The 20,085-nt window shown below is 44.3% G+C and overlaps 1 protein-coding gene and 1 long non-coding RNA gene across 7 annotated transcripts in view; one reads left to right on the top strand and one right to left on the bottom strand.

Moving 5' to 3' along the window:
- Positions 1 to 667: 667 nt before the first annotated feature.
- On the bottom strand, positions 668 to 1,975 carry LOC110133738 (uncharacterized). Its single transcript, XR_002312864.2, has 2 exons — positions 1,427 to 1,975; positions 668 to 1,231 (listed from the first exon to the last, which is right to left on the bottom strand). It is a non-coding gene; the product is annotated as an uncharacterized lncRNA (long non-coding RNA).
- Positions 1,976 to 2,188: 213 nt separating this feature from the next.
- The window catches only part of BDH1 (3-hydroxybutyrate dehydrogenase 1), a 35,876-nt gene continuing 17,979 nt past the window's right edge, over positions 2,189 to 20,085 (top strand). Inside the window, exons 1-4 of one of the 6 annotated variants that reach the window (XM_020887868.2) lie at positions 2,189 to 2,271; positions 9,152 to 9,278; positions 14,722 to 14,794; positions 15,470 to 15,580. In XM_020887868.2, the coding sequence (XP_020743527.2) occupies positions 9,196 to 9,278; positions 14,722 to 14,794; positions 15,470 to 15,580 (267 nt within the window). In that variant the 5' untranslated portion in view covers positions 2,189 to 2,271; positions 9,152 to 9,195. The other 5 variants (XM_020887867.2, XM_020887866.2, XM_020887864.2 and 2 more) reach the window with 5 other exon arrangements.

Below are 20,085 nucleotides of genomic sequence, written 5' to 3'. Positions count from 1 at the left end.
GGTGGCTCAGATGGTAAACTGTCTGCCCGCAATGTGGGAGACCCAGGTTCGATCCCTGGGTTGGGAAGATCCCCTGGAGAAGGAAATGGCAACCCACTCCAGTATTCTTGCCTGGAAAATTCCATGGACGAAGGAGCCTGATAGGGCTACAGTCCATGGGGTCGCAAAGAGTCGGATATGACTGAGCGACTTCACTTATAGTTGATTTACAATATTGTGTTAGTTTCTACTGTACAGCAAAGTGATTCAGCTGTACATATACATTCTTTTTAAAAATATTTCTTTGGTTGCATTGGATCTTAGTTGCAGCACACAGGATCTCTGCTGCATCATGAGGAATCTTTTGCTGCTGTGCATGGACTCTCTAGTTGTGGTGCGTGGGCTCAATAGCTGACACACGGGCTTAGTTGCTCGGAGGCATGTGGGATCTTACCTCCCTGACCAGGGATTGAACCAGGGTCCCCTGCATTGCAAGGTGGATTCTTAACCACCACTGGACCACCGGGGAAGTGGTTACAGTCTTTTTCATATTCTTTTCCATTACAGTTTATCACAGGATATTGAATTTAGTTCCCTGTTGAGATGCCTCTTTTGCACTAACCATTGGCTTAGTCTGGGATCCACCCCCATGCCCCCGCCCCCACCAAAACAGATTCTGAACAAGAACTTATATCAGGTAGTTTATTTGGGGAATGAATCCCAAGGAACAGGACTGGAGGACTGGTAAGAGTCAAACAGTCAAGGCAGGAAAGAAAAAGGCAATCCAAGGGTGGACTACTGAGCTGATTAAGCTGGACACTACCACGGGCAGCCAGGGTTCTGTCATCTTAGGTGCTGTACAAAATGTACCTTGTAACCGCCCACTTAAGAGTGGAACATTTCTCCACTAGCTTCTGTTCACTTTGGTCAGAGGTTGTCCAAGGACGTGTTAATTCCTTTGTACTTCCAGGTTTATGTCAGAATGGGCTATGGCTTCTTGCAGGGGTCCAGACTGCAGTGACAGAGAAGCCCTGAGATATCAAGTACAGCTGAAGCAAGGTCTTCTCAGGTTACATCTGTATGTAGCAGGCTGCCACAGCAAAGCTGGAATAAAAAGATGGGCTGGGAAGGTGTGAAGTCAGCCACAAATGGAATCAGATAGACATAGACACGTCAATTGTCCTGCCTTCCATAAATAGAACTTCATTTCCATAAATCCTCAGTCCAAAGGTAGGAAGGAAGTCTGTTTTTCCTGGGTGGAAATATTAACTCTTTAGTCAACTGCTTTTGAAGCAATGAATAACACTCAAAGCATACCCTGGTGTCCCAACTTAGCGATCTAGGTTACGGCAGTGGCATGCTGTACCAGTGACTATTCTAAAAACCACCACCGAAGCAAGCCTGAGTCTGTCTATGAAATGGGTACAGAAAAACAAGAGTACCCTACCTTCACGTTTCACCGGGTCCTCAAAGCTCTACCTGCCAGGAGCTGGAGATAAAGCAAGAAGGCACAGACTCAGCCCTCAAGAAGCTCAGGTAAGGTGGAGCTGAGAGGTTTCTTTAAAGCCCCACAGGGCCCTCACTTCCTTCTTGTTTTCATCTGCCTGGTCCCTTTCCAATCAGTTCTCCGTAATTTGACCTAAACATAGGTCTGCCACTAATTTGCCAAGACAGCTTCCTTCTTCTCAGTTGGTTTCTCATCCAGGAAACTTGGCAGGGAAGCTTGACTTGTGATCAGCCTCCAGTGTTCCTTTGTTGAAACTCTGGGAAGCTGTGCTATTCTTAATTTTTTTTTTTAAAGCCCATTGGAATAACAAAATTTTAAATTAACTTCATCTGATCAAAGGACAAACTTTCAACCAACCAACCCACCTACCCCAATGAGCTCCAGAGACAGTAAATAGGCATAGGTCCTGGAAGGCGCCTCAATCTCACCAGGTTTCCTCACTTCCTGGGGCGGCACCTTCACCTCCCTACCCATACTCCCGGGGTGGTCTTTCCCCGCTCGCTCCAGAACCGGGATGGCGGTGCAGGAGATCTGAGCGTGATTTAGGGCTAAAGGACGGTCAGCAAGGGGTTAATCTCGGACTAGGCTCCTAAAGAATAGAGTTATCCTCCGCGGGGTGGGGGCTGTGCCTGACGCCCCAGGACAAAGAAGGCGGCGCGGCGCGGCGCGCTCCCCGCCCTGGCAACGCCCGCCGTCGGGCTCCGCCCCGCGCAGCCCTGCGGCTGAGCCACTGTCTGTAGGCGCACCCCGGCTGCTGAGGGTGGAGGCCGCAGGAGTGAGAGCGGGTAAGGGGCTTCGAGAAGGAAACGGCGGTAGCGCCCCCACTAGGTGGTACGGGACGCGAGCACGGGTGCCTGCGAAGCGCCAGGTTATAGCGAACGCACCAGCTGAGCCCTCTGTAACTGGAGCCCCCGCGCCAGTTTGTTTTGGGGTAAGAGGAGGGGTCCGCACCTCTGCAGCTCGGGGGTGATGAGCGGGCTCCCCTAAATCGGCGTGATGCTAGGCTTGGTTTGGATTTGCGCTGCTCTTAAGCCGGGTCGCGGGGATGCGGGTGGAGAAGGGGCACTACATCCTGTAGGCTGGGCCCTGCGAACGCGGCCGGGGTAAAGGTGTAAAAAGATGTATCGATCTCCTCCAGACCTGCCTCAACCCCAGGTAATCGTCATCCTCCGCCCTCCCGGCCTGAAGGTTATTATTCGGAATAGTGTGCTCCGTAGGAGGAGACCCAGGTTGAACATGTGGTGCTGAGTCTCCCAAGTGAAACCCTCAGCACTTATTCTTCTTTGCCGCCGCATTTAACAAAAGGCGAGCGCAGCCACAAGAAGGGAAGAAACCGGTCCAAGGTCACATGGTAGTCGGAGACCGAGCCAGGACCGAAGCCAGAAGAACTGCTTTCTAGCCCGAGCCCCCGCATCTTTCCCGGCCTGCCCCGCATCCCTCGTCCTCCGTCCACGTCCTCCACCAGGCTCTGTTCTCGGGGACTTGCTGGTGTTGGGAGTGCTTCCTCCCTTCTCGCGGCGCCCTCGGGAAGGATGCTGGACAGCAGTCGGGCCGCCGGTCCAGCTTCCTCGAGCACGAGCTGAGCCGGCTGTTGCTGGAGGACCGCACAGACCGCAGGACCGAGGGAGGAGGAGGACTGAGCAAGGTGGAGGCGCCGCGGGAGCCGGCGGGAGATGCTGGGGTGGTGGTGGGCCCCGGCGGGGCAAGGCCGGGAGCCTCAGCAGCCTGCTGGCGCCGGCACAGCGCAGCTGGGTCTGGGCGGTGCCGTCTCAGCCAGTGGGAGCGCGGCTTGGGCCGAGCCCCCTCGGCTGCTCGCCTCTGGTAGGCGGGAAGGTGCGGCAGCCCTGCGATTGGCCGAGCTGCTCCGGACGCGCGGCCAGAGCGCGCGCAGCGAGTTGGCGCCTGCGCGTCTCTGGCGTCCCACGCTCTCCCTGCGCGCTGGGGCTCGTCTGAGACCGGGCTCAGGGCGGTCTGCGCGCCTCGGGGCCGCGCCCGGCTGGGGGAGGGTATTCTGCCGCGCGCCACGTTAAGCGCCGTTGATCTCTGCGTGTTTTTTTCCAACCCGTCTGCCAAAGTGTGCCCCAAGTCAGCTGATGTAAAGTCACCTTCTAACCCTGCGAGAGGCTGCAGTGGTAAACATTTAGTTACGGTGGGCTTCCGACTGCCAGGATCCTTTATGACGCATCAGATATCTTCCTTTCTACCAGAGCATTGGAGCCCCGCCCTGTACAGGGCATATACCCGTGGCGGGCGAGGAAGCTGACCTTTGAAATGTGTGTAGCTCTAGTATTCTCTCAATACACATTTAAAGAGTGGCTGCTTCCTGTCAGACACCAGAGTAGTCATTTTGGAGGAACCTGAGATCAATGAAACAATATGTAGGTCTTATTTGTGGGGCAGTCACAGGCCAGGTTGAGACTGGTGGTCAGATGGGGGCTGTGAATGGTTATAAACAGAGATACCTTTAATGCTACCCAGCCTAGGTTAAGTGCAGTTTCAGAGACGCATAAGGAAAGAGTGAACTGCAAATATGGATGAAATTGATTTTTGATTTAGGGGATCAGGAAAGATTTCTTGAAGGAGGTTGATGGATGAAGGAGACCTCAGATTAGGTGTAGGATGAGCAAGGCAGGAAAATTGGAAAGTACAGGCTTATTGAGAGATGATGTAGCAAATGGTATGAGTAGATGAGAAAAGCATAGTTGGAGATAGAATTTGGAGGGGCCTGGTGAGGGCCAGGGTGTCGGGCTTGTACATTCTGATTTGAAATGTGGTAAACACTTCTGAATAGGATGCTCCTTAAACTATCAGTTGTACTAATGCCTTTTTTTTTACATCTGCACGAAAAAATCTTGGAAATATCTTTGATTCTTCCTTCTTTCATATCCTACATTTAATTTGTCAGTAAATCACAGTGGGCTTTCCGTTCAAAACACAGCCAGACTTTGACCTCGTCTAATTGGCTCCGTGGTTTCCACCAGCATAGTTTCCTCCATGGCAGCCCTTTATATATATATCTCCAGGGAGTACCTCTTCACATTTTGCTGGAATTGTGCAGTACACAAACTGCATGGCTGTTTGTGGTCCTGGATTATTGCCATAGCTTCTAAATGGTCTCCCTGCTTCTGCCCTTGTCCATCCTCAGTCTATTCTTAACCCAGTGAGAGTTATCATGTTAAAATATAAACCCAATATGGTATTCCTCTGTTGCAAACTCAAATATCTTTGAAGCATTCAAATATCTTGTGCCTACTGTGTACCGGTCTGACTTGAATTTGGTAGACAAGCCCTGTTCTCCTAGGGATGGAATGCCTGCTTAATCTGGTGGTTGTAATTATGGCCATTTTGACAGCTCTGGTAGCACTTTCTTTTGGGGAAGGACAGATGTTTCCTTGACAGATGTGAAGAGGGAGAGGCTCATGTTCCTGTTATGATTACGAGGTCTGCAGTGTGGCATTCTCAGAATTTCAGGCAAGCTTAAGAATTGATGATAGTGTCTGCAGAAAGAACCTGCTTTCAGCTTGTTTTCACCAATATTGTTTTGGCTGCAACTGATTTTAAGCATGCTTAAATCAACACAGAGAGTAAGGACATCACCTGCCTTACAGAGCTGAAGACTGGAGGGCAGCCTGGTCTCAGGATTGCCCCCAGGAGGCTCTGTGTAGTTTTTTTTTCTCTCTTCACTTCCATCTCTGTTCCTGTCTACATGTGTGCCTGACTTTTCTCTCTTTGCAGATTGGCTTTCTCCATCTCTTACTTTCTGGCTTCAGGCTCAATGTCACATAGCTGCCTATCTGCCTTCTCCAGCTCCAGCAGTCAGGTCACATGTCTGTGCCCCACGAGGCTGATTTGCACGCTTTCACAGTGCCAGGAAACAGAATAATGGGTTCATCTAGGGTCGGGTGTCTCTCCCTGATATAGTCTTCATGGCCAGAGAGTGGGGGGCTGGGGTGGTCCTCACTGCACAACTACAGTATCAGAGGCTAAACGCTGTATACAATAGGCAAGTCTAGAAGGACAGGGATCAGGTGAGCAAGATGGACACCCAAAATTTGGCCACTGCAGAGCGTGTGATGTATTCTCTGAGAAGAATTGGCCATCACCTAAGTCTAATCAGGCGACTAGAATCTGTTGGACTAATCCAAGTGTCTGTGTTAGGTTTGCTTTTGCTGAACTGAGCATTAAAGTTAAATCCTTGGCTTTTATTGAAGGTCTCTGTTAAAGGCAGCTATATAAAAGTCACTTCTCCATTTATGATAAAATGATAGGGAGAACATTATCTGTAATATCGTTTAGTGTTCCTTCAGGCTTTTGTTCCTGAATAGTTATCTCTCTAAGGAATAATAGACATCTTTTTAAAATAAGGGCTTTAAAACTTGTCGTGTTTCCTTTTTGCCTGACGTCAAGGAAACCCCCATTAACTGTATAGTTAACATGCGTAGCTGAGCTGAGCTGAAATCTTCAGGCAAGATTATACTAAAAGTGATCAGAAGGAAAATAGCCAAAGGATAATAGACACCTGTCTGGTGAGATCTCAAACTCTGATTCCCACAGTGGCCAGGCAGTTAACAGAGGTGATATGGGTAGGCTTAAAATAGTAAGTACAAACTTTTTGTATTGAGTTCAAGCATAACATAGCTGCCTTCTTACATTGCCTTTTAAAACATCAGGCTGGCCAAACAAAATAGCCAAATAGAGTATGTTAGAAACTGGCTGCTGGTTGTCAGACCTTGGAGTCTCACACCACTTACTGACTTTGAGCGCCTCAGTGTGGAGTCCTTGCATAGGATGGTTCTTTGCTTAAACCCAGCTTTGCCCTCCCCAGTGAAACAGGACCTCCCCCTCCCACTTGTTAGTACCAGGGCGCATCCAGACCTCATGTCTGGAAATTCCCTGAGTTCCAGAACTCTGGTTCTCTTTTCTGCCTAAGTATTGCTTCCTGAATTCCTGTTTGTTGCTGACACCCTGCCTTTTCTGAGGATGTCAGTGCCGGGAATGTTTGCCACTTGCAGGAGACACCTTGACCCTGAGCACAGGAGGGCAACCAGCTGTGTCTTCTGCAAGATCCTCCTATCAGAATGTAGCAAGTGAGCCCAGCACCAAGACAAGGATGCACGCAGGTGTTTTTTGTTTTTTTGAGGCAGTTGCTTTCCATGGGTTACACATGGGTTTTGCATTGACAGTGGAAAGGAGGTACCCTTGAGAGTAGACCTAAGTGTTCTCAGAAAAGTTTCCCCCAGATTCCAGAATACTTGAACATTTTTACTTTACAGCTGTATTTTATTTTATAAATTTGGTTATCCTGGAACAGCTAACGAATTCAAAGCTAAAGAGATGGCCTCCACCCCCCACAGGGGCTCTGCCTGTCCTCTTGCAGCACCTGCCTCCTACAGCCATTTCTGTTTCCAAACCAAAAGGCAAATGAGTGGCATCTCAAGTTTGAGAAGCTAGTATTTACAGAGGCTAAAGCCCAGCACAAGACACTAAGATGACAAACCACCCTGAAGAGTGTGCAGCAATTTCACTGCCTGTAGCATTGTGTTGGAGTGAAAATAGGAACATATTTAAGAAATGTAAAAGTACAGAAGAAAAAAGATCTAAAATTCTAGTATTTTGTATATAAGACTACAGTCTGAATAGTGCAGTATTAAAGGGGCTGAGTTTTTATGCACTTTAAGCTATTTTGATGGCTGACTTGAAGGAAAATAAAGTTGAAAAGCAGCCCTTTATTTGGAGATGACATTGAGGCATTCTCTGCCACAGGCATTGAGCAGAAGGGATGGAAAGGGCTTGAATTATAAACAACTGGATTTAAAATTACCCAGTGGCAGTGACCTCAGACTCCAGTACTGGCGGGAGGAGGTGGAGATGTGTGCGCTCAGCCAGCTGCTCAGTACTTGGGAGGAGGGTAGGGGCACCCCCTTAAAGAATCTGAGCCCAGCATGGGCCTGTGCCTTCGATGAAGGGCTAGTCTGTGGGTGTATGGTGGGGTGGGCTTCAAGCCCACAGCGCACCCCCACTCAGCACCGACTCACTGAGTGCCTCCTTCGTGTTGGGTTTCTTCCAGGCATGGGGCATTCAGTGGTGACCAAGATGGACCAGGCGCCTGGCCTCACTGAGCTTATGAGCTGGAAGGGAGAGATCAAGTAACGAAACAAGAGAATGTTGGATTGAAGAGTGATCTTACCGAGAGCAATCCCTGTGTGCTGCATGGGGGGTTGGGGCAGCCTCTCCGAAGTCAGAAGGGTGAGAAGGACCCAGTCATCCAGTGTGAGGAAAGGCAAAGTCCAGGGCCTCGAGGCGAGAAAGAGCTTGGCGAGTGTTCAGGTCAGCGTGGCGGCAGCACAGCGTGTGCAGGGGAGCGAATATCGAATAAGAAGGGAGGCAGAGGCAGACTCCAGAAGGCGTGGGAAGGAGGGAGGTTTCTAGGCCAGGGAGTCACACAGCCTGACTGGTGTTAGAAAGATCTTTCTGGCTGCAATGCTGAGACTGCTGTGTGGCAAATAAGGGCAGGAGTGGAAGCAAGAGCCTACTGCACAGTCTGGAAGGATCACACAAGACAAAAAGCCCCATGTTTTGCTCTTCCAAGAATTAAACAGATGGAACACCTCCAGTCAATGAACTTATTTCAGACCTAGAACCAGGTGGCTAGTTATCAGATTAGGGCGGCAGCAAGATGGCAGGGGAGGAGCTGCATCTCAGGCAGAGCCGTGTTACTGATAAGGGCAGTCTAACCCAACACAGGCAGGTGTGTCAAGAGACTAGGACAGTTCACCAGGAAAAGGGCAACAGCTCCCCTGAATGTGACTGCTTGGCTCAATTCCCTCCCCACCTCCTTTTCCTTCTCTTAGGCCAGGAGGGGTCACTAGAGGGGAATTAAGCAGAACATGAGGGTAACTAGTGCACACGCTGATCAACAGTTCATAATGCCCAACTAGTCACTGTGCTGAGTAGACTAAAGGTGACACCAGTGATACATGGTCTTGTTGCAGCAAGATTGACTTAACCTGAAAAGGGAGTGGTAGGGTGGTGGGAGAGCTCTCTGTGTGTTTTTTAATTTAGATTAATTAGAGCATGTCTCATTTTGTAGCTCTAGTCTCCATGCTGTGATGAGTTTTGGATGAATTCAGTCCCAGAGCTGGACCCTGTGTGTGGTGAGGTGGGGAGAGGGGTGGAGAGCTGAATCAAATGGCATGTGGCCCCGGGCTAGAGAAACTGCCTATGGGGTCACGTGGACAAATTGAGTTGGATGTTTTGCTAGGTATGGGAAACACGGACTAGAGAATGGGACTCCTGGAGCTGGACTCGCTGAGGGTTCAGGTCCCCAAGTGCCCCGCTGGTTGCTGCACAGTCTGTTTTGAGGGTCGCTGATCTGGCCCCATCTTCTCATGCTACAGATGGGTGATGATTCATCCAGGGTTGCCCCATGAGTTTGTACACAGCCAGAGCCAGAACCCAGGTTCCTAGATGTTTCAGCCATCTGACTCTTTCTATCAGATGAGGCTGTAGCTTGAGAGGAGGGTGGCAGGCAGGGACTGTCTGGTGCCATAATTGGACCTGGGTGGAACAGAGCCCAGTTTGATTTTTACAACCTGGAAGGAAAATGGCCACTCCTGCCCAAAGCCCTGAAGGCAACAGGCAATGAGGGTGCTATTTGTGTTTCAGAAGCCACCAGGAGGAGCCTGACCATTCTACCTTTTGTGGCCACAATGCTGACAGCCCGCCTCTCCAGACCCCTGTCACAGCTCCCAAGGAAAACCCTGAATTTCTCTGATAGAGAAAATGGAACAAGGTAAGAAAATGAAGGGTGGAGGTAGCCTTGATGGTTACACTTTCTGGGTAAAGCAGAGCTCTTCACACATAATAATGTCTGACTCCTAAAGGTGTCTCTCAGTACCCACCGTCTACCAGCAAAGGACACGCAGTGGTGTCCTTGGAAGACATCACCTTCCCACAGGGCACACAAAGCATAGAATAATATCTTTCATCAGATTTTTTTTTTATTTTAAAATAACTCTATATTTGTACAAAGTTGCAAAAATAGTACAAAAATATTCCATAGCCCCTTTGTCTAACTTCCCCAAATGTTAATGTCTTACGGAACCGTAGTGCATTCATAAAAACCAGGAAATTGTCACTGATATCATACTTTTAACTACAGACTTGATTCAGATTTCATCAGATAGCTAATGAATGCAGCTTTTCCTAGTCTAGGATACAAACCAGGATCCCCATTGCATTTAGTTGTTAAGTCCCCTTACTCTTCTCCTATTGAAAGGTTGCTGCTGCAAGACGTATGTTATGCCGGGATTCATGACCTCCAGAGGAGAGGATTTTGATCCAGGATCAGAGATGAGGCTTGACTACTTGAAGCTTTTTGTGTAGCAAAGTTTTATTAAAGTATAACAGAGATAGGGAAAGCTTCTGACAGACATCAGAAGGGAACAGAAAGAGTGCCCCGTTGCTAGTTTTTAGCAAGGTGTTTTTTGTCTGTTAGAAAGCTGTTATCAGGTAACAGAGACACTTAAAGGCTGAAGGAGTTTCACCAGGCCCCTCCCACAGTATGCAGTTGTGAGATAGGATCGAACAAGGTGTGTCATCCCCGGCCTTGAAACAGTTGACATAAATACTGATTTGTTGAGCCATTATCAGTCCAAGGTTTGAGAAAAGAAAAAAAAAGAAAAGGTTAGTCTTAGGCAGAACCAGTTTCGACAACAGAGAAGGGTAAAAAAAAGTCTGCCACTTGCAGTTTATTTCCTTCTGCCTCTTGGGGACCTCTGGCCTTCCTACCTGTTACCCACTCACTATCGGGGTCAGTTCCTCAGTCTTTGTCATTCATGACCTTGATACCCTGGAAGAAAATGTCTCTCAATGTGGGTTGTGCGCTGTCCTCATGTTAGGATTCACCTAGATACCAGTCCTTTTAAAATCTCACTCGTGAAACCAGTTAACTAAAATGTCATAAGACTTCACTGAATTGTGTGATTTAAAGAAAGCATTGAGCTGGCCAAAAAAAAAAATTATTGCAGACTGACTTGTTGCCATATTTTCTCTAACCTACTTCCCCATATTCAAATATATCCACTCAAAGTTGGGGGTTGTATTACACCAGGTATAATATGTGTATATATTACAGCTGGGTGCATTATACCAGGCGCTATGCTCATACCCAGCTGTCAGTGGCAAATTTGGGTGTTTCTGTTACAGCTCACAACAAACTCGAACAGACTTTTTTGCCAACTCAATACAAATTAAACAAGCAACTCTTCTTTGAGAGCTTCTGGAAATTGCCTTTTCCAAGAGGATTTCATGTGCTCTGCTACCTCATTTTCTTCTTTTGCAGCCAGAGCGAGGGAAAAATAATGCCTTTTTCTTTCTTTTATATTTGAGAGGAGTGAAATCAAGTGGCAGGTTAAATTCAGAGTCCCAGCAACTAGAAAATGGATGGTTATTTTCCATGCCGACGTGTGCTCTCTGGTGAAGTAGAAATTTGCCATTGACAGCTGGATATGAGCAGTAGCACCTGGTATAATACACCCATATATATGATATATATGATACACCTGGCGTAATACAACCTCCAACTTTGAGTGGATATAGTTGAATATGGGGAAGTGAGTTAGAGAAAATCTGGTGACAAGTCAGTTTGAAACACTTATTTTCTTGCTGTGACTTTTTGTAATTTTCTAAAATATCAAGTAGTGCAAAGGGATGGCAGAGGACAAGCACAGTTCTGCCAGGGACACCTTGTCCTTTTTGTACAGCAAATCCTGGGAGTATGGTAAAATAGTGATTATTTAGATAAGGTCATTTAACTAGTTTTGGGTGTAGTAACCTTACTATTCTACTCACTTGTGACCAGTGTCCTCACCAGAGGCTGTGTCAGAGAAAGCCAAGTAGGGGCCAGGACTTACATTCTCCCTCCCTAACCCCCCCACCCGCCTCACCCCCTAATAAGGCGCCCTCCCTGACTGGGGTGGGGGTGGAGGAGTGTCAGAGGACATCTAGTGGAGAAAGAGAATCAGGACTTCCTCCACCTCTCAGCAGTAACCCATACACCACCACCCCCCTCATACAATGGGGAGCAGCAATGAGACACTCTATCTCCTCACAGTAAGGAAGGTGTTGGTGGAGACCCGGTGGGGAGCCAGAACTCCCATCCGTATCCAGTGGTAACCGTTTCCAATTTATTTTATGAAGCTGGTATTGCTCTGATTCCAAAACCAGACAAAGACCATACAAAACAGAGGACTGCAGACCAATACCCCTCATGAATATAGATGCAAAATTCTTAAAATATTAGCCAATAGAATTAGGCAGTATACTAGAAGAATTATAAACCAGGAAAAAGTGGATTTGTTTCAGGGATGCAAATGTGGTTCACACTGAAAATCAATTAATGTAATCCACCAAATTGAAAGTCAAAGAAGAACAATCATATGAATCTATCAGTGCAGAAAAAACAAAATTTAATACTCATTTATGATTAAGAACTCTCAGAAAGATTGGCATAGAAGGATACTTCCTGAACTTGATAAAGAGCATCTCTAAAAACCCTTGCAGCTAGCATTGTATTAATAGTTTCTGGTGAAAGACTGAATACTTTCCCCCTAAGATGAGCAGTAAGGTAACCGATTCACCATAGTGCAGAAAGGAAGTACAGTAAAGCAAGAAAAGTAAGTAAAAGTCATACAGATTGTAAAAGAAGAAATAAAATTGTCCCTAATTTGCAGATTGTATGATTGACTACATAGAAAATCCCTAGGAATCCACAAAGCACTCCTAGAACTAATAAGTGAATTCAGCAGGACACAGAATACGTGATAAAACACACAAATTGGTCTTTTTCTATATCCTAGCAATGAGCTTGTGGATATAGAAATCTAAAACAATACCATTCATAAGTGCTCAAAAGAATGAGTTACTTTAAAAAGAAAAAAGAATGAGTTACTTAGATATAAACATAACAAATTATACACGATTTGTACATTGAAAGCTGTATAATGCTGATGAAAGAAATCAAAGATCTAAATAAATGGAGACCCACACTATGTTTAGAAATTGAAAGGCTCAAAAGAGTAAAGACATTGATTTTCCCCAAACTGATACACAAGTTTGGCGTAATTTCTATCAAAATTTCAGTCAGATTTTTATAGATAAAGACAAGATTATTCTAAAACTTATATGAAAAGGCAAAGAAAATAGAATAGTAAAAACCATTTTGAAAAAGAAAAATAAAGTGGGAGTGCATGGTTCAATGAAACAGAATCCAGAAATAGACCCAACTAGATGCTCAACTAGAATTTGACGAAGATCAGTTCAAAGAATTTGCACAATCAGTTCAATGGAGGAAGGATAACATTTTCAAAAAATGATACTGGAGCATGGATATTCACAGGCAAAGGCTTACCAACTTTGACTTAAGTTTCACATTTTATACAAAAGTTAACTCACAGTGGATCATGGATTTAAATTGTAAAATAAAACTATAAAATTTTTAGAAAAAAGATAGGAGAAAATCCTTGGTTTCGGGCATAGGCAAAGAGTTCTGAAACTTGACACCAAACGTTTCGTCCTTAAAAGGAAAAATTAAATAATCAGTCATCAAAATGAAACCCCATTTCTCTACATAAGATCCTGTTAAGAGAATGAAAAGAGAAGTTATGAGCTAGGAGAAAATATTTGCATATTACATATGCAACAAAGGACTAGCATCTACAACACATAATGAACTCTGAAAACTCAGTAGTAAAAGAACAATTCAATAAGAATATGCACAAAAGACATAAAGAGACATTTTTATCGAAAGGGATATACTGATGGCAAATAAGCACATTAAGAGATGTTCAGCATCATTAGCCATTAGAGAAATACAAATTAAGACCACAATGGATATCTTTACACAGTTACCAGCATGGTTAAAATGAAAAATAGTGATACTGCTAAATGCTGGTGAGGATATAGAGAAACTGGATCACTCATATGTTACTGCTTGGAATGTGGAATGCTATAGCCATTCTGGAAAACAGTTTGAAAGTCTATTAAAAAACTAAACATGCAACTACCGTATGACCCAGCAATTGTTCTCCTTGGCATTTACCCAAGAGAAAAACAAATTCACACAAAAGCCTATACAGGAATGTTCCTAGAAACTTTATTTGTAATAGTCCTAAAAACTGGAAGCAACACGGATGACCTTGGTCTGTGGAATACAATTTAGCAATAAAAAAGAACAAATTATTGAAACGTGACAATCCGATGAATCTCTAGAGAATTATGCTCTGTGAAAATAACCAACCCCAGAATGTTAATGCTGTATGATTCCATTCTTGAAATGACAGAATTACAGAGGTGGAGAACATATGAGCAGATCAGTAGTTAGAGGATATTGGAATGTGTGGCTATAAAAGAGTAATGCAAGGGATCCTTGTGATGGAACTGTTGTGTATTTTCACTGCATGTGTCAATGTCCTGGCAATGATACTGTACTAGAGATGTGCAAAATGCCACCAGTAGGGGTAATTGGGTAAAGGGTACAGACATCTCTCTGTATTATTTCTTAACTTTATGTGAATCTAAAATTATTTCAAAATAAAAAACTATCAGGAAGCCACATAAAACCTAAGGATTAAGACCCTGAATTTGTACAAGGCTTTATTAACAAAGGTCTATTGCTGGAAGGCTCTTCTTACACAGTGACAAAAATGTCCACTCTGACTGCTAGCCCACTTTCTCCCAGACTAATAACCCTGGAGGAAGCAGGCCACCCTCCTCAGTGGTACCAGCAGGTAGCCCTCAGGGGTTTGGGGTGGGAATAGTGGAGTGCTCACTGATGCCTGAGGGTCTGCTGAGTTGCTTCTGCTCTAGAACAAGGGCTTCCCTCATAGCTCAGTAGGTAAAGAATCCACCTGCAGTGCAGGAGACCCCGGTTCGATCCCTGGGTCGGGAAGATCCCCTGGAGAAGACCCACTCCAGTATTCTTCAGCTTCCCTTGTGGTTCAGCTGGTAAAGAATGCGCCCGCAATGCGGGAGACCTGAGTTCAATCCCTGGGTCGGGAAGATCCCCTGGAGAAGGGAAAGGCTACCCACTCCAGTATTCTGGCCTGGAGAATTCCATGGACTACACAGTCCATGGGGTCGTAAAGAGTCGGACATGACTGAGCGACTTTCACTTTCAGAACAAGGTCTAGTGTGACTGCAGCCTCTGGTCATGACGACTTTCTTTCCTCTTTCAGAGGCTCGCTGCTGTTTTATTCTGCCCCCTTCGTCCCTGTTGGCCATCGGACTTACGCTGCTTCAGTGAACCCGGTAAGTGGCAGCCTGGCTACCTGGGAACCAGCCAGGTGGTCAGAGGCCTCCTGGGCTCCCAGGCTCTAAGCCACCCTCAGAGCACGGGCTTCCGCGCTTCCAGGTCTCTCAGAGCCATCTGTCACTTGCTGAGCAACTCCCAACCCCATCAAATGAAGTTGGGGTTGAGAGTTTAGACTCCAAAATCTCTCAGGCCCAGTTTCAGTTCCAGCTTTATCACTAGTGATATTGGGTATTTTAAAATGTCTGTTTCCTCACTTGAAACACGATGTAATAATCACATTTAGTGTATGGAGATATTGTCAGATTTGACATAATACATACACAGTGCCTTGCATGATAAGTACTCCATACTTGATGAGGAAGATGTCAGTGATGACGGTGATGGTGATGATGATGAATGTAGATGAGGAAACTGAGTTCCGGAAGGGAGATGACTTTCTCAAGCAACAACACTAGTTGGTAGCAGAGTCTGGGTTAGAACCTGTCTCTTGATTCTGAGTCCAAGCATTTCTACCACACCATGGTGCTTCTCCAAACAGAAACAACAGGTGGGGAGGACCAGGCCTGGCCCACTCAGGAAGCCCTAATTAATTGTTGCTGCCCAGAGGAGGCCTGGTCATTCAGCCCCCAGGATCCTGGATTCCTCACGTGGAGTCTGACCTTTTGAAACAGGTTGGCAGCAAAGCTGTCCTGATCACGGGCTGTGACTCGGGATTCGGGTTCTCCTTGGCCAAGCATCTGCATTCAGAAGGCTTCCTTGTGTTTGCTGGCTGCTTGATGAAGGTAAGAGATGAGTCATTTTCATCATCATTGTTATTTTTTGTAGAGTTTTAAAATTGCAGTCAAATACACATAGCATAAAATGTACCATCTTAATCATTTTTAAATGTATAGTTCAGTGGTATTAAATATATTCACATTATCATGCAATCATCATCTCCATCATCCTCGTAACATTTTTCATCTTGTGAAACTGGAAGTCTATAACTAATATAAACATTAACTGCCATTTTCCCCTCCCCTCCAGCCCCTGGTAATCACTATTACAGTTTCAGTCTTTATGGATTTCACTACTCTAAGTACCTCACATAAGTGGACTCATGCAATATTTGCCTTTTTGTGACTGGCTTATGTCACTTGGCATAATGTCCTCAAAGTTCATCCATGCTGTAGGATATTACAGAATTTCCTCTTCAAGGCTGGATAATATTCCATTGTATGTATATATCATATTTTGTTTATCTGTTCACCTGTTGATGGACACTTGGGTTTCTTCCACATTTTGGCTATTGTAAATAATGCTGCTGTGAACATGGGTGTACAGATATCTCAAGGTCCTGCTTTCAATTCTTTGGGGATATATACCCACAAGTAGAATTACTAGATCATATGATGAATTTATCCTAAGTTGCCTGAGGAACTGCAATGCTGTCTTCCACAGTGATTGTACTATTTTACATTCCTACCAACAGTGCACAAGCGTTCTAATTTCTCTCCATCCTTACCAATACTTGTCTTCTGTTTGTTTGTTTTTCTGATAATACTCATCCTAAAGGGTGTGAGGTGATACCTCATCATAGTTTTGATTTGCATTTCCCTCACAGTTTTTGATGTTGAGCATCTTTCGATGTGCTTATCTTCTTTGGAGAAATGTCAATTGAAGTCCTTTTTTAATGGAATGTTTTTGTTGTTATTGTCTTAGGAGTTCTCTATATATTCTGGATATTAAGTTCTTATCAGATATGTGATTTGTAAATATTTTCTGCCACTCTGTGGGTTGCCTTTTTATTCTGTGGATATTGTCTTTTGATATACAAAATTTTAAAATTTTTATGAAGTCCAATTTACCTATTTTTAATTTTGTTACCTGCACATATGGTGTCATATCCAAGAAATCATTGCCGAATTCAGTGTCATGAAATTTTGCCCTATGTTTTCTTCTAAGACTTTTATTGTTTGGAGTCTTACTTACATGTAGGTTTTTGATCCATTTTGAATTAATTTTTGTGTATGGTATTAGGTAAGGGTCCAATTTCTTTCTTTTACATGTGGATATCTGGTTTTCCCAGCACCATTTGTTGAAAAGACTATCCTTTCCCCTTTAAGTGGTCAAGGCACCCTTGTCAAAAATCATTTGACCATATGTGTTAGGATTTATTTATGGGCTCTCTATTTTATTCCATTGATCCATATTTCTGTCTTTATGCCGATACTAGGCTATTTTGTAGCTTTGTAGTAAGTTTCAAAATCAGTGAGTCTGAGTCCTCCAGTTTTGTTCACTTTTTTGAGATTGTTTTGGCTATTTGGAATCTCTTGGGATTCCCTGTGAATGCTAGGATGGGTTTTTCTATTTCTGTAAAAAACAAAATCATTAAGATTTTGACAGGTATTCAATTAGATCTTAGATTGTCTTGAGTAGTATTGACATTTTAACAATATTAAGTCATCTGATTCATGAACCCAGAATGTGTTTCCTTTTATTTCTATTATCTTTCATTTCATTCATAAATGTTTTGTAGTTTTCATAGTGCAAGTCTTTTGCCTTCTTGGTTAATTTAATTCCTAAGTATTTTATTCTTTTTTGATGCTATTGTCAGTGGAGTTGTTTTTGTAATTTCCTTTTTAGGTTGTTCATTGTTTATGTATAGAAATGCACCTGATTTTTGTGTGTTGACTTTTGTCCTGCTACTTTGTTGAATTCATTTTTGAGTTCCAACAGGGTTATATTTTTGTGGAATCTTTAGGGCTTTCTACGTGTGAGATCATATCATCTGCAAGCAGATAGTTTTATTTCTTCCTTTCCAGTTTGGATATCTTTCATTTCTTTCTCTTGCCTAATTGCTACAACTTCCAGTAATGTAGAATAATATTCAGTAATATTGAATAGAGGTGGTTAGATTGGCCAAAATTGACTGCCATTTACCATCCATGCATTCTCCTGGAAGTTGCAAGCCTTAACAGATTCTAGATTCTAACAGACAAGTTACATTAGACAGATTCTGCAAGTGCACTGTCTAGGTGAAGAGACAGATTCTTGGTGCTTCCTACTCTGCCATCTTCCCAGAATCTTACTTCAAGCTGTGTATTTAATATCGGTACTGCCCAGAACCTGGGCCAGTGTTTGTGGTTGGTTTTAATTGCTTTGCTGACAACTGGCTCATCTGTTGCTTAAAACAGCTGATATCTTTTCCATTCTCTTCATTGTCCCTTATTCTTCATAGCTTCATTCATTCATTCATTTGTCAAATGCTAATGATATGCCTGACACTTTGTTAGATGCTGAAGAAGAGTAAGACCTGATCCCTGTCCCCAAGGAGCATTGTCCAGTGATGGGACAGTCATGCACAGACACAGCTGGAAGAACTGGAGTGGAGAGTGTTCTCAGTGTTGTGCAAAGAATGCCTAATGGGAATACACAGAAGGAAGGGGGGCTTCCCAGGTGGCGCTAGTGGTTAAGAACCTGCCTGCCCATGTAGGAGACGGAGGAGACGCAAAGAGAGGATTAATTCTGGCGTGACAGAAGGGCTGACATTTGTTCTGGGCCATGGAGAATGAATAATGCTGTCATAAGTGGAGACTAAGAGGAATGACCAGTCAGACAGAAGGAATAACCTAACCATATGCTTGGAAGCATGAGGCTCCACTGGGACTCATAAAGTAGAATTTAGGGGACATGAAAGGAAGCACTGGGACATGAAGTTGCAAAAGTAATTAGGAGACAGTTGTGCAGCCATTACTACCATCCATTTTTAGAACATTTCCAGCTTTCAAAAATTTCCCTCTTGATTATCTGCACACCTATCCACTCCTCTCTCTAGTCTTAGGTAGCCACTGATTTCTGTCTCTTTAAATTTGCCCTTCTGGACTATTCAAATAAATAGAATCATACAATAAATAATCTTTTGTGCCAGGTTTATTTTACTTAGCATCTGTGTTTGAGATTCATCCAATTGTAGACTATATCAGTAGTTCATTTCTTTTTACTACTGATTAGTATTTTAGTATATGAATATGCTACATTAAGGGCTTCCTGATGGCTCAGCAGATAATCTGCCTGCAATGCAGGAGACACGGGAGACACAGGTTCAATCCCTGGGTTGGGAAGATCCTCTAGAGAAGGAAATGGCAACTCATTCTGGTATTCTTGCCTGGAAAACCCAATGGACAGAGAAGCCTGGCGGGCTACAGTCCAAAGGGTCGCAAAGAGTCAGACACAACTAAACATGCAGGCATGGCATATGCTATATTAAAAATTTTACAAATTGATAAATATTTGGATAAAAGTGTTTGGACTTTTGGCCTTTATGAATAATGCTGCTATGAATATTCACATACATGTCTCCATGTAGATGTATTTTTACCTGGTTCCTTTTGGTGGAATTTGGACAGCAACATCTGGTATTAGATGCGCTCGTTGCTAATGGGGCATTGCTTCTCCTTGATTGTCTCAGTGACTAAAGCTGAAATGTGTATATAATCATACACACATTTATATATTCATATACTGTATCTATCTCCTACATAAATTTCCTATAAATATTACACACACACACAATTTGTAAGGTTGTCCTGACTTATTCCAATTCATCACAGTAGCATTCTTCCTGCTTCCCTCATTCCATATTTCTTTCTTCTTTTCCTGTAGTTAGAATGCTGGCTCCCAACTATGTGGATATATATTAACTAATTTAGTCAGTCCTACAATACATACACAAATGCTTCAGAATTGCTACATTCATATACTACAAACAGCAAACCTACTAATTGTTGTGTCTGTTTGTATCCTGTGAGAAGCAGGTGCCAAAATAGGATTAGATGTGTTGAGAAATTGATTTAAGAAATGCCTGTGATGGCTAGAGGGAACAGAGCAGGAAGGGTCAAGGAAGTCCTTTAGACTGCGGTGCAGGTCTTTGAAAAGAAATTGGAAGGAAGAGGATTAGGTAGGCAGAGCTCAGACTGCAGAATAGTCTGAGAGTCTCAGCTGGGATGATGGGGAGTCCCCAGGCAAAGGTTATTTGTTCGAGGAGACCTGCCTCAGGCAGGAATGGCCCAGTAGCTTCCTGTCGTGCTTGGTCATTGGCAGAGAGCAGTCTAGGCACACGTGGCCGTGGCCATGGCATTCCTGCCAAAATAGATCTGAAGGTGCAGCAGTATGAGACCCTCTCTTAGCAGCTCCCACAGCAGGTTATCCTGAAGGGAAGTCTGTACTCGTCACCACGGTGTGGCCTAAGGTTTCTTTAAGTGTTTTTTAATCTGTTGATCAAAGGTGTACAAACTACTGTGTTTAA

Source organism: Odocoileus virginianus, chromosome 4 (assembly GCF_023699985.2).
Source record: "Odocoileus virginianus isolate 20LAN1187 ecotype Illinois chromosome 4, Ovbor_1.2, whole genome shotgun sequence".
NCBI lineage: Eukaryota > Metazoa > Chordata > Mammalia > Artiodactyla > Cervidae > Odocoileus > Odocoileus virginianus.
The sequence above is the reverse complement of the archived record's forward strand: the minus strand, read 5'-3'. Positions and strand labels throughout refer to the sequence as shown.